The sequence below is a fragment of the Plectropomus leopardus genome, chromosome 20 (genome assembly GCF_026936395.1).
Source record: "Plectropomus leopardus strain MGB_pleo_1.0 chromosome 20, ASM2693639v1, whole genome shotgun sequence".
NCBI lineage: Eukaryota > Metazoa > Chordata > Actinopteri > Perciformes > Serranidae > Plectropomus > Plectropomus leopardus.
This window is the reverse complement of record NC_142195.1, coordinates 2,142,995-2,166,483: the sequence shown is the minus strand read 5'-3', so window position 1 is coordinate 2,166,483 and position 23,489 is coordinate 2,142,995. Positions and strand designations below refer to the sequence as shown.

Below are 23,489 nucleotides of genomic sequence, written 5' to 3'. Positions count from 1 at the left end.
CTGTCCACTCAGTTAAACTAGTCTTACATCTCTCTCTATTATGCTGCGTTCTCATTGAATCAGACAGAAAGCAGACGGACAATACCATCTGGGCAGCAAGGGAAAACCAAACAATCAGTCCGATATTATGGGAGGACAAGAAAACAAAACACGCATGATGACATGTTGTGATGGTCATGTTGTACTGATTACAAAGAACTGAATAAAATATATTAAATAAAATGATTTAATGTGTGTATTATTTATGTTATTATTGTAGTAATGTCCTGTAATTGCCTAGGCTGCTCATGTTTTCTTCTTGTAAAAGCTACCAAACACACGGTTGTGAGTTCTGCCATGGATGACAGCAAAAAAAATACAAAATTTGAACTTAAGATGGTGCTAAGTTTTACGTTACTGTCACCTGCAAGCCGCCTTACCTAATTTTAACCGTCCTGCTCTCATCCACTAAAATGTTATCTGGCTTGTCATCGACCCCTCTGCCTGATTCCATGTGAACACAGCAAAGACTGCTCCAAGACCGTTTTTCTGTCGGCCGAAGCTGGCGCTTGTGTGGTTCCCTTATCAAAAAAGCCAGTGGGATTCTTCCAATGGATTTTGAACTGAACACAACGAGCCTGTAAAGCTGTGCACTGCGTGTTGACATTCTGTGGCCTTATTTCGCCATTTGTTAGCACCTGCCTTTTTAAAGATGTTTCAGACATTTTACTGACTTATTTTATAATGAAGAATAAAATGTAAAAGTCTTTTAAGCCTGTGTAAACCACAGACCTCATTTCAGACATTCAAAAACCCTACTGACTTTAAGACGAGGGAACCAGGAGTGCTAAAATGCTAACTCATTTCCGTAATTAGGACTCACTACTGGATCACTTTCTTTTCGGCTGCTGACTAGCAGGTATCAAGGAGTAGGCAAACTAATCAGTGTTTTCTGAAGCACTGAACGCTGTCCAATATTGAAAAGCATGGATTAGGTTCAAATATATTTTTCTGTTTTTAATGCAATTCAATTTTCATGCAAAGAATATCACACTAATAGACATGCAGTAGAAATCAACCATTTTTTCCATACTGAGTGTATGAGACTATTATTCACTAATAAATCAGGATAGTTCCAGGTCAGAATAAACGAGGGTCAACAAAGACGAATGCATGCACAATACAGATAACCATCCACTTACCGAATCCTGATGACATTCATATAAAAATTAAAACAGTAATACTACTGTATAGTTTGAAAGGTTGAAAATAAGAAACCGTGCAAACCAAACCAAATCATACACACGTCAGATATTTCTGGTCTGGATCCTCAGGTTTCTTGTATCTTGCTCGATCAGAAGGCTACATCTGTGACTAAGTCATCGTCTGCACCAGTGTGCACATCTGTGGTACGCTCCTTAAAACAGCCTGATGATGATTGAAAAGCCAAAGTCTCATCTACTCCGCAGCACAGACAGACGCATTGCACCTGCAGTGACTACGCTGTACAAAAGAGCAAGCCAAGATGTAGCCCAGCCCATGCGTCTCTCTCTGCTCCGTAACCCCTACTCCTCCCTCCAGCTCTCTCACATCCCTTTACTCAGCAAAACAACATAACCACTGCCCTACGCTTCTCTCGAATCTTCTCTTCTACACAAATTAAAATACACTCCAGCACACACAAACACACACGGTGAGACAAACAGAAATTTACCTTGAGTTTGGGTTTAGTAAAGATGGACATGTTGCGTATCTGTTTAAGGCACAACATTGATCGCACAATCAGGAAAAAGCAATCCGCAGTAATTAGTCAGAATGAGAGGAGGCTTTCAGAGGAAGCATTACGTTCACCATGATAATGTTTCAGCAGTCAGTGCAATCAAGAATCACTGCATGTTTGACGTGGAATGATCTTTACACAAGCACTGCTCAAAATGTCTGGGAAGTAGTTCCTGCTAGCAGCAGAATGACAATGAGTTAGCAGGCTGTGCTGTGTCTGCAGGCCCGAGACAGAGAGGGCTATTTTCATTTGGGTCATGGTCACCCTGGAGTTACCATGAAATGGAACTGTGGGGGGAAAAAAGGGTTTTAAATTACTGTGGCACAGGATTTGACATATAACTGAATATGTCTGATGGGCCTTCTGGTGTTTTTTTGCTTGCTTTTATTTTTTGTAACCCTATTTTTTTGGCATGTTAAAAATAAATATCCAACTACTACTATAGCAAAGTCTGTACAGCTGTTATCAAATGCTGAAAGTTATCGATATTTTTAAGAGCCAAACAAATAGGCTGTTTACAAATGAGTGCAGAGCTGACCCTGCAGAAACGACTGACCCCACCCTGCTTAAACGGTCTTCTTATTACATCCTTAATGCACTGTACCAAATGGTAAGGGGGAAAATCTATACATGTTTTATTATAAATTATCAATATTACAATTGCAAATTAAACTTTTGGTAGCCTGCTACAACAATAAAATTCGACTGCTTTGCAGTCTACTAGAAGAGTAAAAAAAAATTCTTGAAATGAGATAAACAGACAAAAATTGTATCTGGAGTTAAAAAAAAGAGTAATAAATGACACCGTATGTTATCAGTGTCAGTGTATTTAAAACTGCAATAATATTGTATCGTGACTTAAGAATGGTGACGTTGTATCATGGGGTCTCTGGTGATCCACCCTTAATAAATGGTGTTATACGTCTATTTTCATTACAAACATTGCCTTGAACTACAATTAACTGATATAAATTGATGTACAAAAAAAGAATCACACAGGGGGCTAGTTTGGATTAAAAACTGCAAATTTTGCTGAAAAGTTGATCAGTTTGCGTGGTTGTTTTGAAGAAAATGAAAATAAGCTCTAATCATGCTGTCTCCGTCAGTTGTGACATGGAGAACAATATTCATGTGTCACGTAATCAAGTGATGATTGTAACACAATCCAATTAAAATGAGGCAGTGTAGAGGGACTTATAATTTGCCCTGGGAATATCTGGGAAGTATTTTTGGCGGAACAGCTAAAAGAGCTGTCCTATTTTGCATCCATGTGCTTGTATCATGGCAACAACGGGTCAGGCTCCAGCGCGTACTTAGATTCTGCTCATACAATTTTAAGTCTTTTGACAGTGAAAACTGTCCTGTGTATACTTCGACAAGCTTAGAAAATGCTCACTGATTAATGTCTGCATCAATAATATCCTTTTATTCTCTGCAGAGGACTACCTAGAGTTAAGGTCAGTTAACAGCCAAATAACACAAAGAAGTCACATTTAGCAATGCAACCATTACACTCATCCAACAGAGAGGGATGGATGGATCTATACTTATATCATAAAGCAACTCTCTATGCCTATCAAATGGCAGAACTGCTTCAAAAGCATTTGCTAAGGCTATGGCCCAGATCCACAAAATATACAACATTAATAATTTAAAGTGTAAATGCTTAAGGACACACTCAAGACAGAAGGGGTTTAACATTACATTAGGATAAATCGTCTGAATCGAAATATCAATTCAATGATTAACGATTCATTATCACCAATCCAAAGTGAAAAGATTGATACATATTGTCAATGTTAAGATACTCGTCTGTGCAATGCTTCTGTCCAAGTGCACGTTCTTCCTTGACATTCAAACATTGTTAGCTGCCTCGCACCAGGCAGATAATGGTAAGCTGTAGGGATGCACAATATTGGATTTTTTGCCAATATCCAATATGCCGATATATAGCAACTCATTTGGCCGATAACCAATATCAATATATTCACCTTTTTCCACCCCATCTAATTTCAGTGTTCATCAAGTCTCTTCTGTATTGGAATTAACATAATACTATGCATAATCTTATCATGATGGCCCACCAACTGATGGAAAAATCAAATAATGCTTTTAAGTTTATAAGATATTCATTCACTGTGCAAGATAAGAAAAATAGGTCAACTTAGGTTTGATGTTTTATACATGTCCACTTTTTCATTTAAAAAAAATATATCAGTTTGTCATATTGGCAGAAATCAGCATGTTGGCCAATTCCAATATTTCATTTTGAAGTCAATATCTGCCGATATCGGTGATGTGCCGATATTATTGTGCATCCCTAGTAAGCAGCCAAAGAAAAAGATAATGAAGATATCTTATGATAGAGTCTCATAAAGACCATGGGCCTCTATAATGAATCAAATCATATCAAGGCAGACGTTAACAAATATTGTATCATTATTTAAAGAATTGATTTAACGTAGTCCAACCCAAATCCACCAACTTCTTTACCACAACTTTTCAATTAAAAAAAAGTTCTGACTGTAATATATGAGTTAATGTTCTATACGAGTTAATTACAGGATTATAGCACATTCCTAGACAATAACATGTAACAGAGTAAGATTCATAAAACCACATATATAAAATAGCACATTTACGTGCAAGCTTGGGATCTTCTAGGCAGTGTTTAATAGTGTGATTCTCAACAATTGCTGTGATCCTTCATTCCCGTGGTGCTTTATCACCATCTGGTAGACTGCACTGTGCTATCTGAGTCCCTGTGAGGAGTGGAGGGGCAGTTGGTATGTGAAGAACTTGGCACCACCCTGACAGAGCCAGTTGCAGATTGTGAAATAGCGCCTTCACCTTATTACAAGTGCCACTGTTTAACTGTCCACAGCCGTGTTGATGCAAACTGTTCACCATCTTATGTAAAGCATAGTCCTTTATGCTTTGCTGGAAATATCAGTCTTTTTATAGCGTTGGCTCATTCCTGAAATACATCTAATGCTAGCTACTGACAATACATTTGTCAAAAACTGTCCCACAAATTGTTCATTCATTTGATAATATCGATCCAGCAGAGGACACGTGTAAATTATTGAACAGGATACTGTCCCAGTATAAAAGGGTAATAAGAGGACTGACAGCTGAGGCCATCTGTTCAAAGGTATTCAACAGTTCTGGGCGGCTCCCTTTCAGTCATGGCCGACCAGCCTCTGTAGACTCCTACGTGACCCTACCATTTCTAATCCAGTGGCATTTCATTCATTGATTCAAAACACAGATCGTAAAAGCTGTGATTAAAGACTTATCACAATAAACAACAGTGAATCATATTTGTTTTCTGCATATGTAACGTTACGTTAGACTAACTAGCGGACTAGCTAGTTAGCAGATAACGCTAGCAGGTCATGACAAACCCCTAGGTTGTATTCACTATCATTTTTAAAACACCAGCATCATCATAACGTTAACGTGATACTTTAAAGGGGAAAACGTAATAGTTGACGTTAATCATACCGACTTATGGATGATAAAATCAACCATTTTGTTTGAATGCAAAGTAGGTTGATGGATGTTAATTCAAGCTACTATCATTTGGTCGCATGACTGGTGTTAATATTTAGCTAGAAAACATACAACGTTAACTTGAACACGGCTAGCAAGCCGTCTATTGTTATTTTTACCCGTCGTGAAGTGAATATCATTCAAAGGAAGGAATGCTTGCAGCTAGCTAACGTTAGCCACCGAGCTAGCAAACCCGTAGCAACCACATTAACACAAATTGTATTAACAGAACAGGACAAACTGAAGGACGGCTCACACTGTGCGATTAATTTGCCTTAAAAAGCTTATTCAACAACAGTATAAGCATTTTTCATACCTCGGTGTGTATTTTAAAGAGCTTACGAAGTGGATGTTGTCCAGGAGGATCGACGGCGGAGGATGCAGCGACTCTGCTCTCTGGAATGGCTATTTTTTTAACCAAATGTGACGTAATTCTCTGCAGCTGTCCGGAAAAGAACGATGAATAGCGGATGTACCCGAAACTCTCAAAGCATTACACGCTCAACACACAATGGACTTCATCTTGATGTACACTTATTGTCATATTATGTTCAGCGATAAAATAATAATAATTATATATATATGATTTTTATTATTATTTCATAATTTTTAGTATTAGTATTGTTATTAGCTAGCTGCAAGCATTCCTTCCTTTGAATACTATTTACAGTGCGATAGGCAAAATAAAGAAAGACGGCTTGCTAGCTGTATAACAACAACAACAACAATGATAATAATACAAATCATAATAATAATAATAATAATAATAATAATACATTATTATAAGTAGTAGTAGTAACAGTATTATTATTATTATTATTATTATTATGCTCATAATAATTTAAAGTAAATTTTTGCTTTTCTTAACTTCCATCCTATAAAGGAATAATGACAGTGGATAAGGCAGGACAGAAAGATTCCAGACTTGCTGCTCATGTGCAATGTCCCTCATGCATAATAGAGTTAGTGCTGATCAGTGCAGGGTTGGGTGTTTTAATTTTATTCTGAGACATTGTGCTCCCATCCCTGCAGACTGAGACTATGTTGTTGATACAGAACCTACTGTATTACCAATACACTGACTTTCAATGCCCATGAGTTATTAATACTGAAATGCAAAGTGAATAAGAAGTATTTCAACCCTTGACATGATCTTTCTATAAACATCAGTGTCGTTTCTGAGAATTCTTTCAGGAACCCCTCTATCAGCTGACTGCCACAAGGATTTTTTAGACAATACATCATCTGTTCATGAGCTGTTATACATGGGTTGATACAAGATTTTGCCTGCGTCATTTCCATTTTTAACTGCCCTCTCCTAATGCTACCTAAAGCTTTACATTTAGTAGTTAAAGAGACATTTCATCTTATATTTTTCATTGTGACAATGTCATTTGAAGTTCATCTTAAGCCAAACCATTTTAAACCTGGATTGACATCAGTTTTCTTGTGCTGTATTCAGACAACTCCCACAAACTATTTTACCCTTTGAAACTTGAGAAAAAAATGTCCAACATATTGCAAAAAATTGTAAAAGGTAGCAAGAAAATGCAATTTTTTAATGAATTAAAAAAAAAAACTAGGTAAAAATGTCCAGACAACTATATTTATAATTATATACTTTTTAAATAATGCCACAGAAAAAAATTTATTCATACATTATTTTTAATTTTCAGCACTTTTTGGGGTAATTTTCTTGTTTGTTTTTAACTTACTTTCATGTTATATTCTTGTAACGTCGTACTAGTTGCTTACTATTTTTGGTCAAAGTCATGTTAAGTTGCTCATTCCTTTCTCCCCATGTTTCTGAAAGACATCATTTAGGTCAGTTTTCAAAGGGTTAATTCAGCAGAGACGCACTGTTTTGATGGGGCTGCTCATAAACCGACTGCTGCGGGACAACATGACATCAGCTATAATGACTGACTGGCGGCTTTTGTTTTTGACAAACACATGACTACAAAACAGGCCCACAGACCCAGTCACTAATTCTATGTCAATGGACCAACAGCAGAGAGTGCAGTTTGTGTCCTCTGTGTATCACTGTATGACACGTACAAAAGAAAAGTTGAGACTCAACTTCAGTCAGTTTGACTCAGCTGGAAAAAAGATTTAGTTGTTTTATTGACGCTTTTAAGTTACCCACAGTGGATATAAATTATTCAGATATAAAACTACTATTGATTCCACTAATGCAGTATATCAAACTGTAAACCCAAACTAACAGTTTTGACACACACTGTTTTGTACCAGCCAAAAGACAGTGATAGCACCAATGTTTTCAGCTCTATACAATCAATGAGCACATACTGTAAACATGTAAGCACACATCGTGTCATGGCTTGGCTACAGAGTTGTATAAATTTAAAAAACCAAACCAATAATTGTGTATATTGCAGTACAAATGCAGTATGTTAATTCTGGTAATAGACATAATTCTGTATATCATAACTAGCTGAAGTTGAAAATAAAATACTGTGAAGTCTTGACAAAGAAAATAAGCGTTGTTTTTGGCATGTAAAATACTAACTGACTTCAACATCCAATCACATATTTCTGGGGAAAACATTAAATCTGAAATGCTTCAAGGCGTCATTATGGTGAAAAAACATTTGTAAAAGACTGAAAACACAAGACAATATTTGGTGTTTGGTCTTGAAGCGGAAAAAAGAAATTCTGAAGGAATAGAAAATATAGGAAAAACAAACAAAAAAACAACTACAAAATGTCCTCAGCACCAAGCACAGCCTTTTCTTTGTCTCTTTCTCTTTTAACAACTCATTTTTGCACAGCAGTGGATTAAACACTGTAAGGCTTCATTTGTTCTTCAGCAATATCTAATTGATATTAGTGCTGACTTGCGAGGCCGTTTTAAAAATTACAGCGGGATGGTACAATGATTAATGGTAAAAGCAGCAGCAAGAGAGAGTTGGTTGGATGAAGGGCTACAAATTACAGGTGCTTGGTGCAGTTAGTGTGAACCACATAACCCTCATGTCATCAGGGTAAAAAACTACAAGGATGGCGCAAGTTGACACGCATTGGTGTATTTTTATTTTCTTTTATTTACATTTATGATTTTAGTTTTTGTCACAGCAGTTTTTTGGTGTATTTTTGACATCTGTTTGTTGAGCACCGTTGATTTGAGGGACACAGTTAGCACTCCTGCTGCCTTTTTCTTTCACTTCACTTCCACCCCTTTGAGTGCAGTTTACATGTAATTATGGTGGAAAGGGGTGTACGCAGAGTAAATTTACTGTCTGTCACCAAGCAGGCTAAAAAAATGAAGCTAACACAAAGTACCAAAAACTGCAGTTCCTCCAATGGCCACTTGAGGCTGGCTCCAAAAGCAAGTCAATCCCCACAGACAACCATGTTGAAAGACCCAACACGTTACAGCAGAAATAAACATGTTTACAGCCTGGTGCAAACATTTTTGGTCTCTGTAGCTAATTTCAGCATTCAGGACAACTGTATGAGGAGGTGATTTTTTTGTATAACTCACCCGCTGATGTTATATTAAGGCTTTGAGATATGAATTAAGGGCGGGGCCAGTTTGGGTGACAGGGTGTCTGTGAGACCTCACCACAGCCTCTGGATCAAATCAACCTCTCGCTCCTCCACAGCTCGAGCCTCTTGTTCAAATATGGTCATCTCTAGCTCCAAACAAAACAAGGTGGCAACAGCCAACTCGCAAAACTTGAGCCTTTAACATAGTCCAAAACCCAAAGGGTGACGTCATGGTAACTACATGCATTATTTTATAGTCTTTGTCTGTCACTGTGTTTTGACATGACCAGCAGAAGTTGTGTCGAAACACAAATCCTACATTTAAGGGCTTTAAGAACAAAGGAGCCATTTTTAGAATTAAAATTCCGTTGTCAAATGACATATTAAACTGTCTACCAATTCAGTTCTAAATAAATCTGGACTTCTTCTACAAGCCCCACTATCAGCCAAAAGATACTGTCTCTCTTCATCCAGCTGGTTGATAATGGTATGTAAGTGGCAACCAGGCAGCTGGCGGAGCCTGTCATCTGCACAGCCTCCAGCTCTTGTTTGCCAATCTAATAGTAAAAGGCTAAAGACACTATACTGTTTTGGAATGTGTGCTGAAATACACCTTGGACAGGTGGGCTGTCAGATGGGTGAAGGGGCCCGTAGCGAGCTGCCAGGGGCCAAGTCTCCAAACACATTGGTGTAGGAGGCTTTGAGGAACTGGACGTAGTTTTGCAGGCTTCGGTTGGTGCTGTCAGACTGCTCCAGGCGATCCTTCATATCCTGCAGTCTGCTCTGGTACCTCCGCTCCACCTGAGTGTCACAAATACACAGCTTATTGACCTGCTGACAGTGTATTCATGCACATTCAGAGTAAATTAATTAAATTAATGTGGGCCTTTACCTCCTCTTTGCTGCGTCGCAGTTGGTTGATTTCTGAGGTAGTCCTGCTAAGTTGAGTCTCCAGGTCCAGTATCTTGGACTGGGTGGAGCGCTCTTTGGTGGCAGCAAGTCCTCTGGTCTCTGATATCTGGAGATAAATATGATCCACTGGACTTCATTACTGGGCAACAGTGGGTGAAACATAGTAGACATCTGATATTTCCCTATATGTCCCTGATAGCATTCACTACAGCCTGATCAATAGAGCCTGACCAGTCAGCCGATTTTATCTGCCAATATTGGCCTATTACAGATACACTGGTATCAGCTTATATGTTGTCTGATATAACTGATATGAAAAGTTTTGGTTTTTTTTGCAAAGATTTTTTTTAATTAACAGATGCTCATATTACATTGCAATTCAGAATCAGAATCAGAATCAGAAAAAGATTTATTGTCAGGTATAGTTAACACAATACAAGGAATTTGTTCTGTTCCAAAAATGTGTCAGGTTTCCATTTGAGCATTTGAAAATATTATTTTAAAAAGTAGAAGTAAAAGCACAAAGATACTTTTCAAAAACAAAAGAAAGGAAGCAAAAAAACCCACTAACTGTAGGGATACTATTACTTAAAAGTATATAGAGAAAAAGTTGTACGAATACTAACGCTAAGGGACATGTGGAAGTACTCACATATGTGTTTAAACTCACGAATGAATCAGAAATAATCAGAATGGGGAAAAAACAAGAAGTTGTACAGCATCAACCCACCCCCTGCACAGAATGTTAATAAAGGGACCCAAAATTTTCTGAAAGGTTGAATTTTTTTTCTTACATTATATAATATTTTTCCAGGTGTACAGTAAGAAGCACATTCATGATTCCAGTGTCTTGGGAATGGTGACATCTTCTGATTTCCAATTAATGCTGCTATTAGTGCTACACTGCTCAAAATAAAGTGTATATATGGAATAAAGGGTATATATTTATAAAAAATGTGTGTGTGTGTGTGTGTGTGTGTGTGTGTGTGTGTGTATATGTGTATATATTGGCCGTATGTGTGTGTGTGTGTGTGTGTGTGTGTACATGTGTTTATATTGGCCGTAAGCTATATATATATATATATATATATATATATATATATACATATATATACTCCATGCAAGCTCGCCTACAAATTAAAAATTACATTCCCCCCCTTTAGTGTAAGTGGGTGTGGGCTCAGGTTAAACTTTTTGCTGGACAGCCCGGCTGCTTTTCTGTGTCAAAGAACCTCGGCATCTGCACCCCGCTGAGCCAACGCTGAGGTGTCATTGCAGTGAGTGAGGAGGCTAGGCTTTCTGCTGCGGTGCTAATGATGATCAACTACTGTACCCTTTAATCACATTTTGTATGAGCAATGTTAAGTTTCAGACCTGTTGTCGAGCATCACTCAGAGCCTCCTCCAGCTTTCTGCTGAGCAGGCAACATTCCCTCGTTTTTTCTTCCAGACGGAGCTGATTGCTGTGGATGGTGTCTTCACGTTTGGAAATGACGGCCAGCAGGTCGCTGTTCTGACTGCCGGCCTCCTCCAGCTTTCTGCAACATGACACAAGCCGGGAAAGCCACAACATAAATAAACAGTGCATCAGTGCACTGAGTCCTAACAGAAAGATGGCTTCTTTCCAGCAAATAAAAAGCAAGTATGGTGTCCCCAATGAAGATTTCTTTAAATTTCTGCAAATTAGAAGTTTTGTTTTGTCTAATTCAAGAGTTTACTGGTGGACTATTTCTCCTGTAGAATCTCTATTGGTAAATAATATGCAGCTTAAATCATTTAACCCAAAGCTTTATAAGATTCTTTGCAGTCTAAAAGTTAAAGCCAGGTGGGAAGCAGATCTGGGTATCATATTTTCCTCTTCCCTGTAGTGCTGTTTATCAGTCTAGACTGTTTTGTTGTCAGTTGCAGAGTGTTTAAGATGGAGGAACTATTAAATTATGGGAATTGCAGTAAATGCATCAATATCCCTTCAACAGGATGGGTGTGGGAGGGGGCATTTGTCAAATTTATTTATCTGAGGTGGGAGCCCACAATATTGAAAACTCTCTCTATTGAAAGTTTTGTGTAGTATATTTGGAAGAAGCTACATAGTTGGATACCAATTTGGGATACCCAATCTATAACAACAGGGCATACACCCATCACATGGTACCAATTATACAGGGATAAGATGGATAATGGAGCCAATCTGCCAGTCAGCCAGAACTGCAGGTACTGCTTTTAAGGATCAGGCAGAATAACCACCAACAGCCTCCTACTACTAAATGCTTACGGGCAAAATATATTTCTCAATCAAAAACAAAAGATATCTATCGTTATAAATAGTTAGAAATAAGTTATAAATAAAAAATCATTGAATTTCCCAGCTCTGAAAGGGGCTTGTGCCAGAGATCTAAAATGTGATAAAAAAAAAGGACTGGAACAAGGTCAGTCTGTCTCCAAAAATGTCTCACTCAAAGATGTGGAGGGTCAGATTTAGGTCAAACACTTGTTGGAAATGCCTCTGTAGCAAAGGGTCATATTTATCGTGTTATGGGAATGTGATACTGTTCAAAAGTTTTAGTCTGAAGAAGATTTGAGCTGTGAGCAAAGTTTGTATTCAGCCTGCTCTCTGTATAACAGGGACTCTGTCACCATCGCCTAACCGACAACATAATATGTGGATGTCTGCAGCTTTTGCTGTTGCCAAAAACATGACCTATTACAAATGGAGAGACAGCAGCACTCCACACATTCAAGACCACACTGATGCAATGTTAAAAATATCTAAACTTGGAAAAAAAATTGCATGACTTTAGGCTCAGTAGATGAGTATAACTCAGTATGGTCACACTTCTTAGCAACCATGTGCTTAAGACAACAGATGCTTGCTACAGTATGATAGCAAGTTAACAGTCTGTAAGTCTAACTCTCCTTTCTATTTATTTTTTAATTTAAATATGCATTTCATCTATTTGTTGTTTTTTCAGTTTCTGATGTTGCTATTTTTGTTTTTGTTTCTTGCCAGTTTGCTTGCAGGCTTTTTGAAATTGCTTGATGGGTTGCATAAGGTGCAAGCTATTGTTATGCTGTCAGATTTTCATTTTTATGTGTAAATTAATAAAAAAATAAATAAATAAAAAAGTAAAAACATTTCTGGTCCATCAAATCCAGTGAATAAAAGCAGAAATGATAACTGACCTTTCCAAAGTCTCGATTCGCTGCTGCAGCTGTCTGTTCTCCTCCAGCAGCACCTTGTTCTTCTGTCTCAGAAGCTCCACCTGGCTGCCCTGAGTCTCCACCTGAACAACATATGACCAGTCTTTTGTCACATGACGTGGACTGTATATCCGAGTATATGGTGACCTAACCAGAGCTCTTACTAAAACTGACATGGTGTTACACATTGCAGTGCAAAATGTACATGTATGTGTATTTGCTCAGATTTAATTTTTTACTTAAGCAGGATCTTCCCCTAGCTTTTTGATTTGTTTTTGATTTATTTTAAGCTTTTTTTGTGTCAGGTGAACACACGTGTCAACTTATTTTCTATTTCCTTTGAAAGAAAATGTAATAGAAAGTAAATAACAAAAAAATATGATGCAAAATGTAGGATGGAGGCAACTATCATGTTCTCTAAGTAAATGCTGTAATATCTGGTTGATTTTCAAATTAGCACTTGGAACTGTTATCATTGTTTTATGATACTAAATGTAGCTTGCATGTGTAGGACTGCTGTGACCTTCATGCGCAGATCAGTGAGGTTTGTGCTGAGCTCCATGCTGCGTCTCTCGTGGCTGCGCTCCCTGTCCTGAGCCTCCTGCAGCTGGAGTTCGGCACGTCGTAGAGCTTCTGGAAGAGGCTCCAGCTCTGCCAGCCGCCCCAGCAGGTCCCTGCGCACCTCCTCTATTTCCTGCTCCAGCTCCCCGCGCACCACCTGGGCTGAACGCTCTGCCTGAGCCAGCCGAGCACGGTACTCATCTGCTTCGGCACGGGTTTTTCCAACCTGTTCACAGTTGGTCAACAGAAAAAAGAAACTTTTCTTGAACATTAACTGTTGCTGCCTTCAGGTGCTCCTCAGAAATATCGTAATTATGACTTACGAGCACATGAATGCCCCTCCAAAGTCGAAATTACAAGTGGAAAATTGGGAAATTTTGATGATACTCGAGTTGTGACTTTTGCGTGATGTTTCAGAGCAGCAGAAATGTCAGAAAGCATGGAAACAGTGTCAACAACTGACAGTAAATAATATTCATTTGGTTATTTTGTTCCTTGTAGCTATCATTTACTTTTATAAATGGCACATTTTAGTATCTGCATCTATTATTATCTATTAGTAAGCAAGCAAACTCTGAACTCTAAAGCATGCCAGGCCAGTATATTAACATTGATAACAATGCTATTTTATAACACGACACACAAGTTGTCGACTTGACGTCATAAAAGCATAAACATGGCAGGAAAAAGTCAATGTTTGGTCAATGGTTAGAAATGTTTTTATTAATTCATGTATTAAATATACATTTTTGATCACATGTTAAGTGTAATACAGTATTAATGTTAACTGCTGCCTCTTAAAACACTCTTAGTATAATGCAGCCCATCTTCTTTGTAGCTTCCATGTTGTTCCCACTTTACAACCTCAAAGCTCATGAACACAACCAAGTCAGAAGAACTCAGAAAATCCAACCTTCTGACGTCACATGAATGCAGCATGTGTCCATGGGGACTGATTGTAATCTGCTGTGCCATCACAGTTTACAGCTGTTGCATTTCTAGAATCATAGTGTACGTCACATACCTGGATCTTATAGCTGTCCAGAAGGCTCTCATATTGCTGAATTGAAGCTTTGACCTGCTGCAGCTCTGACTGAGACAAAACCAGCTTCTCCTCCACTGCAGACGCTGTCGCCTGACAGGAACACATGATGTGCCTTTAGTTATCAGATTAATGGGACACTCCATCGTCCTAATGTAATATGTAAGTGTATTGGAGTGAAAAACGAGGACAGGAAGGATGTTATCCCAGACACAAAAGTAAAACAAATGAGTAGAAGGGAACTGTTGAATAAATGTGTTGTCAGTGAGAAGTGAATTTAAGCTTTGTGTGGACTGTGGGGTGCTTTACCTTGAGGGACTGGTTCTCCAGTTTGGCAGCAGTGCTCTCTGTGGTCAGTCCATGCAGGTGATCCAGCAGGGCCTCTCTCTCCGCTCTGCCTTTATCTCCTGTGCTCTGCAGCTGCTCTGTCAGCTCCGCTATACGACTACATCACATGACACTACAGCTGTCAGATTTTCATTTACTGTATAGGATCAAAGCAGCAGTCACTTTTATTCCTCGTCAGTTCACAGACTTGTTTTGAGGCATGTTAATATCGTATTTAAATATATTAACTTTTTTGTATAAGGAAAAAGCCTGTTGTAATGAGGATTTCTCTGTAGCAGGTTCATCTGTGTTTCAGTAAATTACCTGTTGGTCGATACCCGAGACCCTGACAGGCTGGAAATTCTTTTATCTCACTCTCTTAAGAACATTCACTTCATGTTTGGAGGTTTCCACGAAAAAAAGTATGATTTTTCTGATGAGATTAGAAAACTGTTCTGCATGAGGCCTTATGACTCCTCTCTAGCAACACACACCTGATAACGTTATATATATATATATATATATATATATATCAATGACGCTTAGCCAAAGTTCAGTCAGGAGGGTCGTCTTCGTGCTGTCTCTCTTCATCTGTTTCTCTCTCTCTCTCTCTAACTCCATCAGCCGACGGAGGACGTTCGCTCTTTTGTCCTGAGCAATGAGTCAGTCATCTCGTTGCTGTCAAATTTTGAAACTGTTCTTTTCTCTCCTGCTGTCAGCACATTTCACTGTCAAAAAACAGTTCTGCCTAAAACCAATTCACCTACAATGTCCATCACAACCAGCAGCCAGGAGTCCTTCCGCTGAGCTCACCAAAAGTCTCCCCATCACATCCATCCATGTACAGCTCATGGCATCACTTCCCCCCCTTAAACAATGACATCACTCTCCTCTCATACTACAACTGTCCTATGGTGCCTCCTATTGTATTATTTCAAATAACTACATCTTTAAGACAATTTTCAATTCTCTCCTGAATGAAACACTATTAGGTATCATGCTGACAGTACACTATTTGAACCTGGTCTGAGTCTAAATGTGACTCCGCAGCACGACTGCCAATTTGAAAACCGAAACAAAAAAGCTGACTAAAATGTTAATGAAGTTTTATAGCTCTATTAATTATTCCAAACATCAGCTCCGTCACTCCGCTGCATGCCATTATTTAGCCTTCTGTCAGCTGCAAAGAGCTCCTCCATGCAAACTTAAGTTGGTGCCAAATCTTGAATTCCACACTATTTGATTATCCTAACAACAGATGCTTCCACTCGTCTGCAGCTGGAGCTGTCACAAAGCTGCACCTACCTGTTCAAAAGCGACAGCTCAATTTCCACTTTATTCTTGTCTTTGACTTCCTGGGCATGGCGACTCTGCCAGGTCTCTGCTGCTGACAGCGCTTCCTCCACCTGCTTCTCCTGTGCCAAAACACATCAAAATGTTCTTTTTTTCTAACAGTGGATTGGTTTTTATTTGATTAAGTTTCAAACGGTTGTTTTGGGGCTTGGAGCTCTCTTTAAAACGGAACTGAAAAATAACCCGAGGAATAACTAAGTAAGAGTTTCTTAACATATGGCCAATGATCTAATAATTAACAAGCACATCTAGTGAGGATGTAAGGAGTAAATATATGAACTTAACATGCCTTTGTATTTTGTAAAGCTTCAGTAAACAGCCAGCACGCTCTGTGACACAACCCTACCATGTCCAGCAGCTGGACGCTAAGCTGTCCTGCAGTGTCCTCGCTGCGCTCAGCCCGCTGCTTCTGCGCTCTGGTTGCTCGTTTCAGAGCCTCTCTGTCCACACTGGCCTGCTGCTGCAGCCTCACCAGCTGCTGCGTCAGATGCTCCATCTCCGCCTTCTGTTGGTTGGCTGCTCGCTCCAGGTTCTGAAGCAATGGAGAGGACAAAAACAAGGATTACAGCTTTGGAGTCAATGTTTGTGCTTTGCAACAGTTGAGACATGATGAGTCTGACTGCAGAGACCTTGGTGACAAAACAACTCAAACCACATCTACAAACTAAGTTCCTATCAACAGCAATAAATGATAATTAAGCACCATGACATGCTAGAACAGACATCCCATGACAGACCTTTATCTGCACAGTGAGCCGGTTGTTCTCAGCTTCTTTGCTCCGGAGCTGTCCCTGTAAATGAGCTCTGGTTGACTCCAGACTCTTGGACAGCTCCGTTGTGCTCCTGGTATTGTCCTACATTCCCAAAATACAACAGAAATTAAATTATGGACAAATAGGTATTCTGTTTGACCTACAGACTGTAGCTACAGGATTAGATGCCTCAGTATGATTTGGCTTTGTGCTGGAACCCTGTTTGAGACAGCGGTCAGAGTAAGAAGCATCAGAAATGCAGACAGCGGAGCTCACAGTACCTTTTCAGTATCTAAAAGTCTGGAGAGTTCATTAACCTCTCTGTCCTTCTCTTGGAGTTTCACCACCAGATGCTGTAAAAGGAAAGCAGGGCAAGCTTTGTTATAGAGTATAATTCATCCACAGGGGGAAAACTTTACAACGACACAAACACACACAATATATAAGATGTATCAGCCTGTTTTATGGAACAAAAAATAGAAAACAGACAAAACATGATGGGTAGTTCAAGTGAAGCAAAGTAGATTCAGTGAGCATCTATCACACTCACAGCATTCTCTGTCTCTGTGTCGGCCAGTCTCTTGAGTAACATGTCTTTCTGCTCTGACACTCGGAGGGACTCCATCTGCTCAAAGACAGTCCACCGAGACACATCAAAGTTAGTCATTGACTCTCCTTAATTAAGCACGATTTTATTTTGGAGATAAAAACCACTGAGATTGTATTTATAGATTTATCAACTGTCAACATTAGATGCTGTTTCAAAGAAGCATCACACGCAGTACCTGAGACTTCTGCTGCTCTCTGAGAAGGTGACGCAGAGTTCGGTTTGTGGCCTCGAAGGTCTCCAGTTTCTGCAGCAGCAGCTCCTTCTGACGGGCCAGGACTGAGGACTCCGAGCCGGACAGCCTCTTCAGCAGCAGACAGACACACGGAGACAAAGACAGAGGTTTATGGAAGGTGGTTGTGGGAACTAATTCTGACAAATCATTGATTGATCCATTGATCCATTCCTGACAACTACATGTGCTGTCTTTTGCTCCATAGAAAGCCATGAAGTCAGAAAACTTTGGTTTTTCCAAGTCACGCTGACTGCTGTGACTGTAGAAGCAGCTTTGGAGCTGACAAACATTCGGGTCAGATACTGAGTGAAGACTCACCGTACCAACAGCTCCGCACAGTTTGGACACAGATTCTCGCAGAGAGGAGACCTGCTGGGCAGCTGCTGTCCCATCCAACTCAGCCTCCAGCAATTTCCTGTGCAGAGCATCTTTATCTTGTTGCGCACTGTCCCCATCTTGTCTGCAAGGACAAGATCATGACATCAGGACATTTGTCTCACAACAACAGCTGGATGTTTTCTTTTTCTGTAAATGTCTTGTAACATTAATAACGATACTAACTTCTAAGTTAAATATGTGAAGAAAACGAAGAGAAAGATGAGATTTTTATTGTCTGTACTTCCTGTCTGCCCTCTCTGCGTGTGAAGCACTGTTAGTGTTTAACCCTTTAATACCTAGATTGACTTCAGTTTTTCTTGTGATGCATTCAGACGCCTTTCACGAGTATTTTACCTTTGAAACACAAGCAAACTGGTTCAACTCTCTGCAGAAACGGGGCACCCAATAGCTCAGTTGATAGAGTGGGTGCCCCATGTACAGAAGCAATATCATCTCCGCCGCAGCTGCGGGTTCGATTTCAACCCCTGATCTTTGCTGCATGTCATCCCCTCTCTCTCCCCCTTTGACATTTAAGCTGTCCTATCTAATGAAGGCAAAAAGCACCAAAAAAATCATCTTCAAAGGAAAAAAAAACAAAAAATGGTAAAAAGGTGACAGGAGAAAACAGCAGGAGACAGCAAGAGAAAGAGAGAAAAGAATATTAGAAAATGATTAGAAAAAAGGGTAAAATTTCTAGAAACTATTTTTATTAATATTAGTTTTATATATTTTTAAAAAGTTGCAGAACTATATATCATTTTTTGTGCATTTTTTCAGGTCATCTCCTTGTTTTTGTTTTTTACTTGTACTTTAATTTTTACTCATTTCTTGCTAATTTTTGGGATCATTTCTTGTTTAAGTCATTGACTTTCTCCCTTGTTTTTGGAAGAAATGGAGCCGATCTGCTCGGGTTTTAAAGGGTTAGTATAATATTTGCCTGCTGTAGTCGTTCTCCTCCAGCATTTTCTCCATGGATTGGCGTAATCGTGTGTTCTCCCGCTCGGTCTCCTCCAGCTCCTTGGTCACCTCAGCCAGCTCCTCCTCCTGCTCCACAATCACCCGCTGGGAGACGCTCAGCTGCTCCGACTGACGCTCCAGCAGCTGCTCCTTCTTACGCAGCTCCACCTGCACACGTGCAGATGTGCAGACATCAATGTGGACGGACACACACAAACAACATGTTTGTGGGGTTTTTGTGGGCTCAGTGGCTCGCTGTTCTGTCTGTACCAAAACTCCATCAAATGACATCATATATTGTGCTAATGATAAATATTTAAGTAGATGTATTTTATTGAACTCAGTGTCAATTACCGCCCTTATGGTTGTATGCTCCCGTACATGTACAGTGTGTAACTAGTCACCTGTTGTCTACGTATGTATGTTTTGATCCAACACCTGTGTCGACAAAATGTATTTGTTTGTTTGCCTCTCTAATTATTGTCCACCCTTATTTAAATTGACATTTTTTAATTTATTTAATTACCCCGCTGCTTTTACTCCCCCCCACCAAGGTATTTGTTTATTTCTTTATCTTTTTATGTCATTTCTTTATTCATTCATCTGTTTGTTTATTTATATTTCCTTTTTGAAAGTCTTCATGTTCATTTGGTTGTGTATTTTGTTTTTGTATGTTCACATAAACGAAAAAAAAAGAAAAAAAAGGAATGGATGCTTCAACACTCCCCCCTCATCTTTTTGAATGGGTTTTTGGTAAAATGCTTTAAATAAGGTCTGTGGTTAACACCGGCTAAATATACTTACACTTTTTCTTCTGAAACATAAAATACGTCTGTATAAACCCAATTTGCTAACAAGTGGCTAAATTGGAAGTGTATGTCTGGGACGTTAGACGTCATCACACCGAACACAGAAACTACTAGTGAGACTAGCATGACATAGCCATAATCATTAGCTACATCAGGTCACACTAACAGCAGAGAGTTTAGTAGAAAATTAAGCGCTCAATCAAATCAGAAGTTAAAGGATTCGGGGTGCCGATGTCGTGCGACCACAGTGTAGTTCATTTATAGCCTAACAATAGCTTTCTACTTCCGGAGATTTCATTTACGCTTCAATACACACAGATGTGGTGTTCATCTGTGAAGACTATCATGCTGAACAAAACATGCAAGTATCATGAACTTGTGTTCGTCACAGAGCTTATTTTTTGGCGATAATTGAAAATCCCATGCAAAAATCCCATAAAGTTTTTGACGAGGAACCAGTGCCATGCTAACTTAAAAATATGTCATCCCTTCACTGCTCTATAATCCTGGCACAGTCTGAACAAAATGACTGATTTAAGTCCATTCAAGTCACTGTCTGTCTCCACACACACAATGAATATGGTCTAAAATACAAATGCAGTTTTTATAAAGACAAACAAGAGACCAATATAATGCCAAATCTGTTTGTGCCCCTCAGCGTGATGATGGGGGCTTGATAAGGACGGGATGTTGTGTGATGCAGAACTGCTCAAAGTGGAAACAGCTGAGAGACTGACCTCATTCTTCAGAGAGCTGACCTCAGTCAGTAAACACTCAATCTTCCTCTCATACTGGCTGATGCGTCCGTGCAGCCCCTCCTCCTCCTCTGACGTGAGGTCAGCTAAACGCAGCACAGACTGGGAACGTTCAGGTTCTGGTTCAGGGAGCGGTGGGGAGATCTCAAGGCGGTGCGTCAGCCCCTTGGTGCAAATGACACTTTCAGTGACACATCTGTGACTTGATGAGCTCTTTGACAATGCTGAGATAAAAACATTGTATGTTACCTCCCATTTGTATGAAGCGTCCCGTGTGGAGGCCTTTCCAGGTGGTATCCATGGCACTCGAGTTTTGACCCTGGCTGTAGGACGGAGGTTTCCCTTGTCCACTTTTGTCGTCCCCTTAAAAACACAGAGTGTGCAGCAGCTTTGAGGCTGTTGGGCCTTTATGCTACATACTAAGTAACCTGTGTAAGAACAGGTGTGCACTACATGTTATGAGTTTCTTCAAAAAGTGCAGAGAATCGGCAAAAACAGTAAAAACAAAAGACAAACAGTCAAACAGACTTTAACTAATGGTCCAAACATGAGTTAAGTAGCAGACCAACCTGAGGTGTCCTGGCAGGACTCGTCCTCTGGCTCTTCACATGCACATGGACTGGTGTGGCGTCGTTGACGTGCACATGAATTGGAGGCGAACTTGACCGAGTTCTCATTGCTTTCCTCTGGGAAACAGAGAATGTTTAGAATCTCAAATGTAACTGTTCCAAACAGTATTATTAATAGAGATTAGCATTAACCAATTAAAACCTGATTGAAGCAAAACAGCTTGATTTCTTTCAGAAACATAGTAAACAGAAACATAAGACCTACTTAAAAAGATATGACTCTGGAAATTAGCACAAAAAACCCCAGTAAAAAATCCAAGAAAATTGCCTCAAAATTTGGGTGAAAAAAGGCGATAAAAAAGAAAATAATTATCCAAAAAAGTAAAACAGAAAAAAACAAACAAAACACCATACCTCTTCCCCCCAAATAATGACATGAAAAAAGTGCTTAAAAATATTAATTCTGTAAAATAATTTAAATATATATGTAGCACTAGAAAGGGAATGTCAGTCTGGGTTTCAGAGGGTTAATGACACGAGACATGATTTCTGAGACTGAGACCTGGAAGGGGGATCCCCCTCAGTCTCTACCATTTTTTCTCCAGTAAAGAGTTTTGGGGGGATTTTTCCATTTCCATAAGTGAGGGTCTAAGGACAGAGGGATGCTGTATGCTGTAAAGCCCTCTGAGGCAAACTGTGATTTTCATTTTGGGCTTTATCAATGAAATTTAGATGAAATTGCATAGAATTCTATGGAGATAGGGTGTGTCAGTTTCTATATACAGTTACAAAATCTGATGGGGAAATTAATATTAATTTGATTGCAAAACATTCCAGCTTTTTCCTTTAGATTAAGCTTAACTTTTCTGGAGTACAATCTATTTTTAAAGAATTACTGGGGATATATTTGCTAAATAACAGTGTAGCTGCTATCATATCAAACAGGGTTAGAGACAAATACTCAACATTTTGGAGGTCAACACCTGGAAGAGGAACAATAATGTATTTAAGTGTATTGTGTATACTTTTAGGTGACTTTTGTACTTTTGCCACATTTCATGAAATAGAAGAGAATATTGTGGAATGCATTCATCAAAAACTGTCTGGAAAATTAGAAAAGCAAACCCTAGCTAACATTAGTCCCACTCACAATGAAACTAAATTAACTTGCTAACATTTCAATTAAACTACACAAACAATCAAAGCTAGAAACGTTAATTCCAACCTAGCTAATACAATCGGCGTTAAATGTAGATGATTTTGGAGGGCGTGCCAGTCTTTAAAACTTTGAAGGTTAGCATAGATTAGCATGAGTTACTGTACACATTAGCCTGACATTAGCTTTAGCTCATTAGCCGACAGCAGCCTTTCTAGCATCTGTGCAGTTAACTATCGAACTCTCCGTCTTACCATATGAGAAACCGAAATATTCGTCAAGACTTGAAAATAAATCTCATTAGTAGAACAGCGTTATTCGTTCAGCAGTCAGTATATTTAGGTTAATACAAAGAGTCTGTTGGAGAGTGGCTGGAGGTTTGGATAAACTTCAAAAGGGTAGTGAAGCTAACTTTTCTGTGGTTGGACAATTTAAAGCACGTGACGTCTTTCTCTGACCGTGATTGGGCCAGACTTGACATGTTAACGTTCCTTAGCAACAACCTGAACTCAACAAGCTGTTAGAATCAAAGATTCTCAGCGTGTAAATATGACCCCCCCCCCTTTCGCGTGCACATTGTTTTCATATCCACAAAAATACTTTGAACGGGAACTACTGGACCGCTTCTCAAATCTGCTGATGTGATGTGATTGATTTGATTGAAATACATTTGTTTTGTAATATTCACCACTAAGCTCACAAGCAAGTGAAACCAAAATCCTTAGCTTACCTAAACTGTAGCCTCATGTAGAGGGCGTCTAATTTAATGTAGTGATGTAATAACTAAAAATGACCACAGGATGGCAGTAAAGAACCATTTATTCTCATTTTTTCCCTTATCGGCACCAGAAAGTTGATTTAGATCTTGCACCCTGTTGTTTTTACATCAAGATTTTTATATTGAAAATAATAATCAAAACTGGGAATGTCTGACTTTTTTTTCCTTGTGGAATATTTGTTTCTAGTTCAGCTCAGCACTGTATTTGGCAAATGAAACATGACACAAATTAATGTTTGTGTACCTACTAGTCAAGTATCTGATAGGGTCAACAATA

General features: G+C 39.1%; 2 protein-coding genes across 11 annotated transcripts in view; both read right to left on the bottom strand.

Annotated features, from left to right (window-relative positions):
- Window positions 1-5,746, bottom strand: part of sptan1 (spectrin alpha, non-erythrocytic 1) — a 47,771-nt gene extending 42,025 nt beyond the window's left edge. For 9 of the 10 annotated variants that reach the window (XM_042509100.2, XM_088070565.1, XM_088070567.1 and 6 more), the window contains exon 1: window positions 5,631-5,746. The gene's annotated coding sequence lies outside the window, so the exon portion shown is untranslated. Of the gene's footprint in view, window positions 1-1,285; window positions 1,459-5,630 lie in introns of those variants that run through there. The other variant, XM_042509099.2, reaches the window with a different exon arrangement.
- A 1,674-nt stretch (window positions 5,747-7,420) lies between these two features.
- On the bottom strand, window positions 7,421-22,846 carry odf2a (outer dense fiber of sperm tails 2a). Its single transcript, XM_042509237.2, has 19 exons — window positions 22,689-22,846; window positions 21,279-21,395; window positions 20,959-21,072; window positions 20,692-20,874; window positions 19,126-19,313; window positions 18,129-18,270; window positions 17,754-17,879; window positions 17,519-17,593; window positions 17,250-17,321; window positions 16,954-17,070; window positions 16,563-16,748; window positions 16,169-16,278; window positions 14,846-14,981; window positions 14,519-14,629; window positions 13,457-13,720; window positions 12,916-13,016; window positions 11,111-11,273; window positions 9,717-9,842; window positions 7,421-9,625 (listed from the first exon to the last, which is right to left on the bottom strand). The coding sequence occupies exons 1-19, from the start codon at window positions 22,689-22,691 to the stop codon at window positions 9,455-9,457; spliced, it is 2,505 nt and encodes an 834-aa protein (XP_042365171.2). The 5' UTR covers window positions 22,692-22,846; the 3' UTR covers window positions 7,421-9,454.
- Window positions 22,847-23,489: the final 643 nt, after the last annotated feature.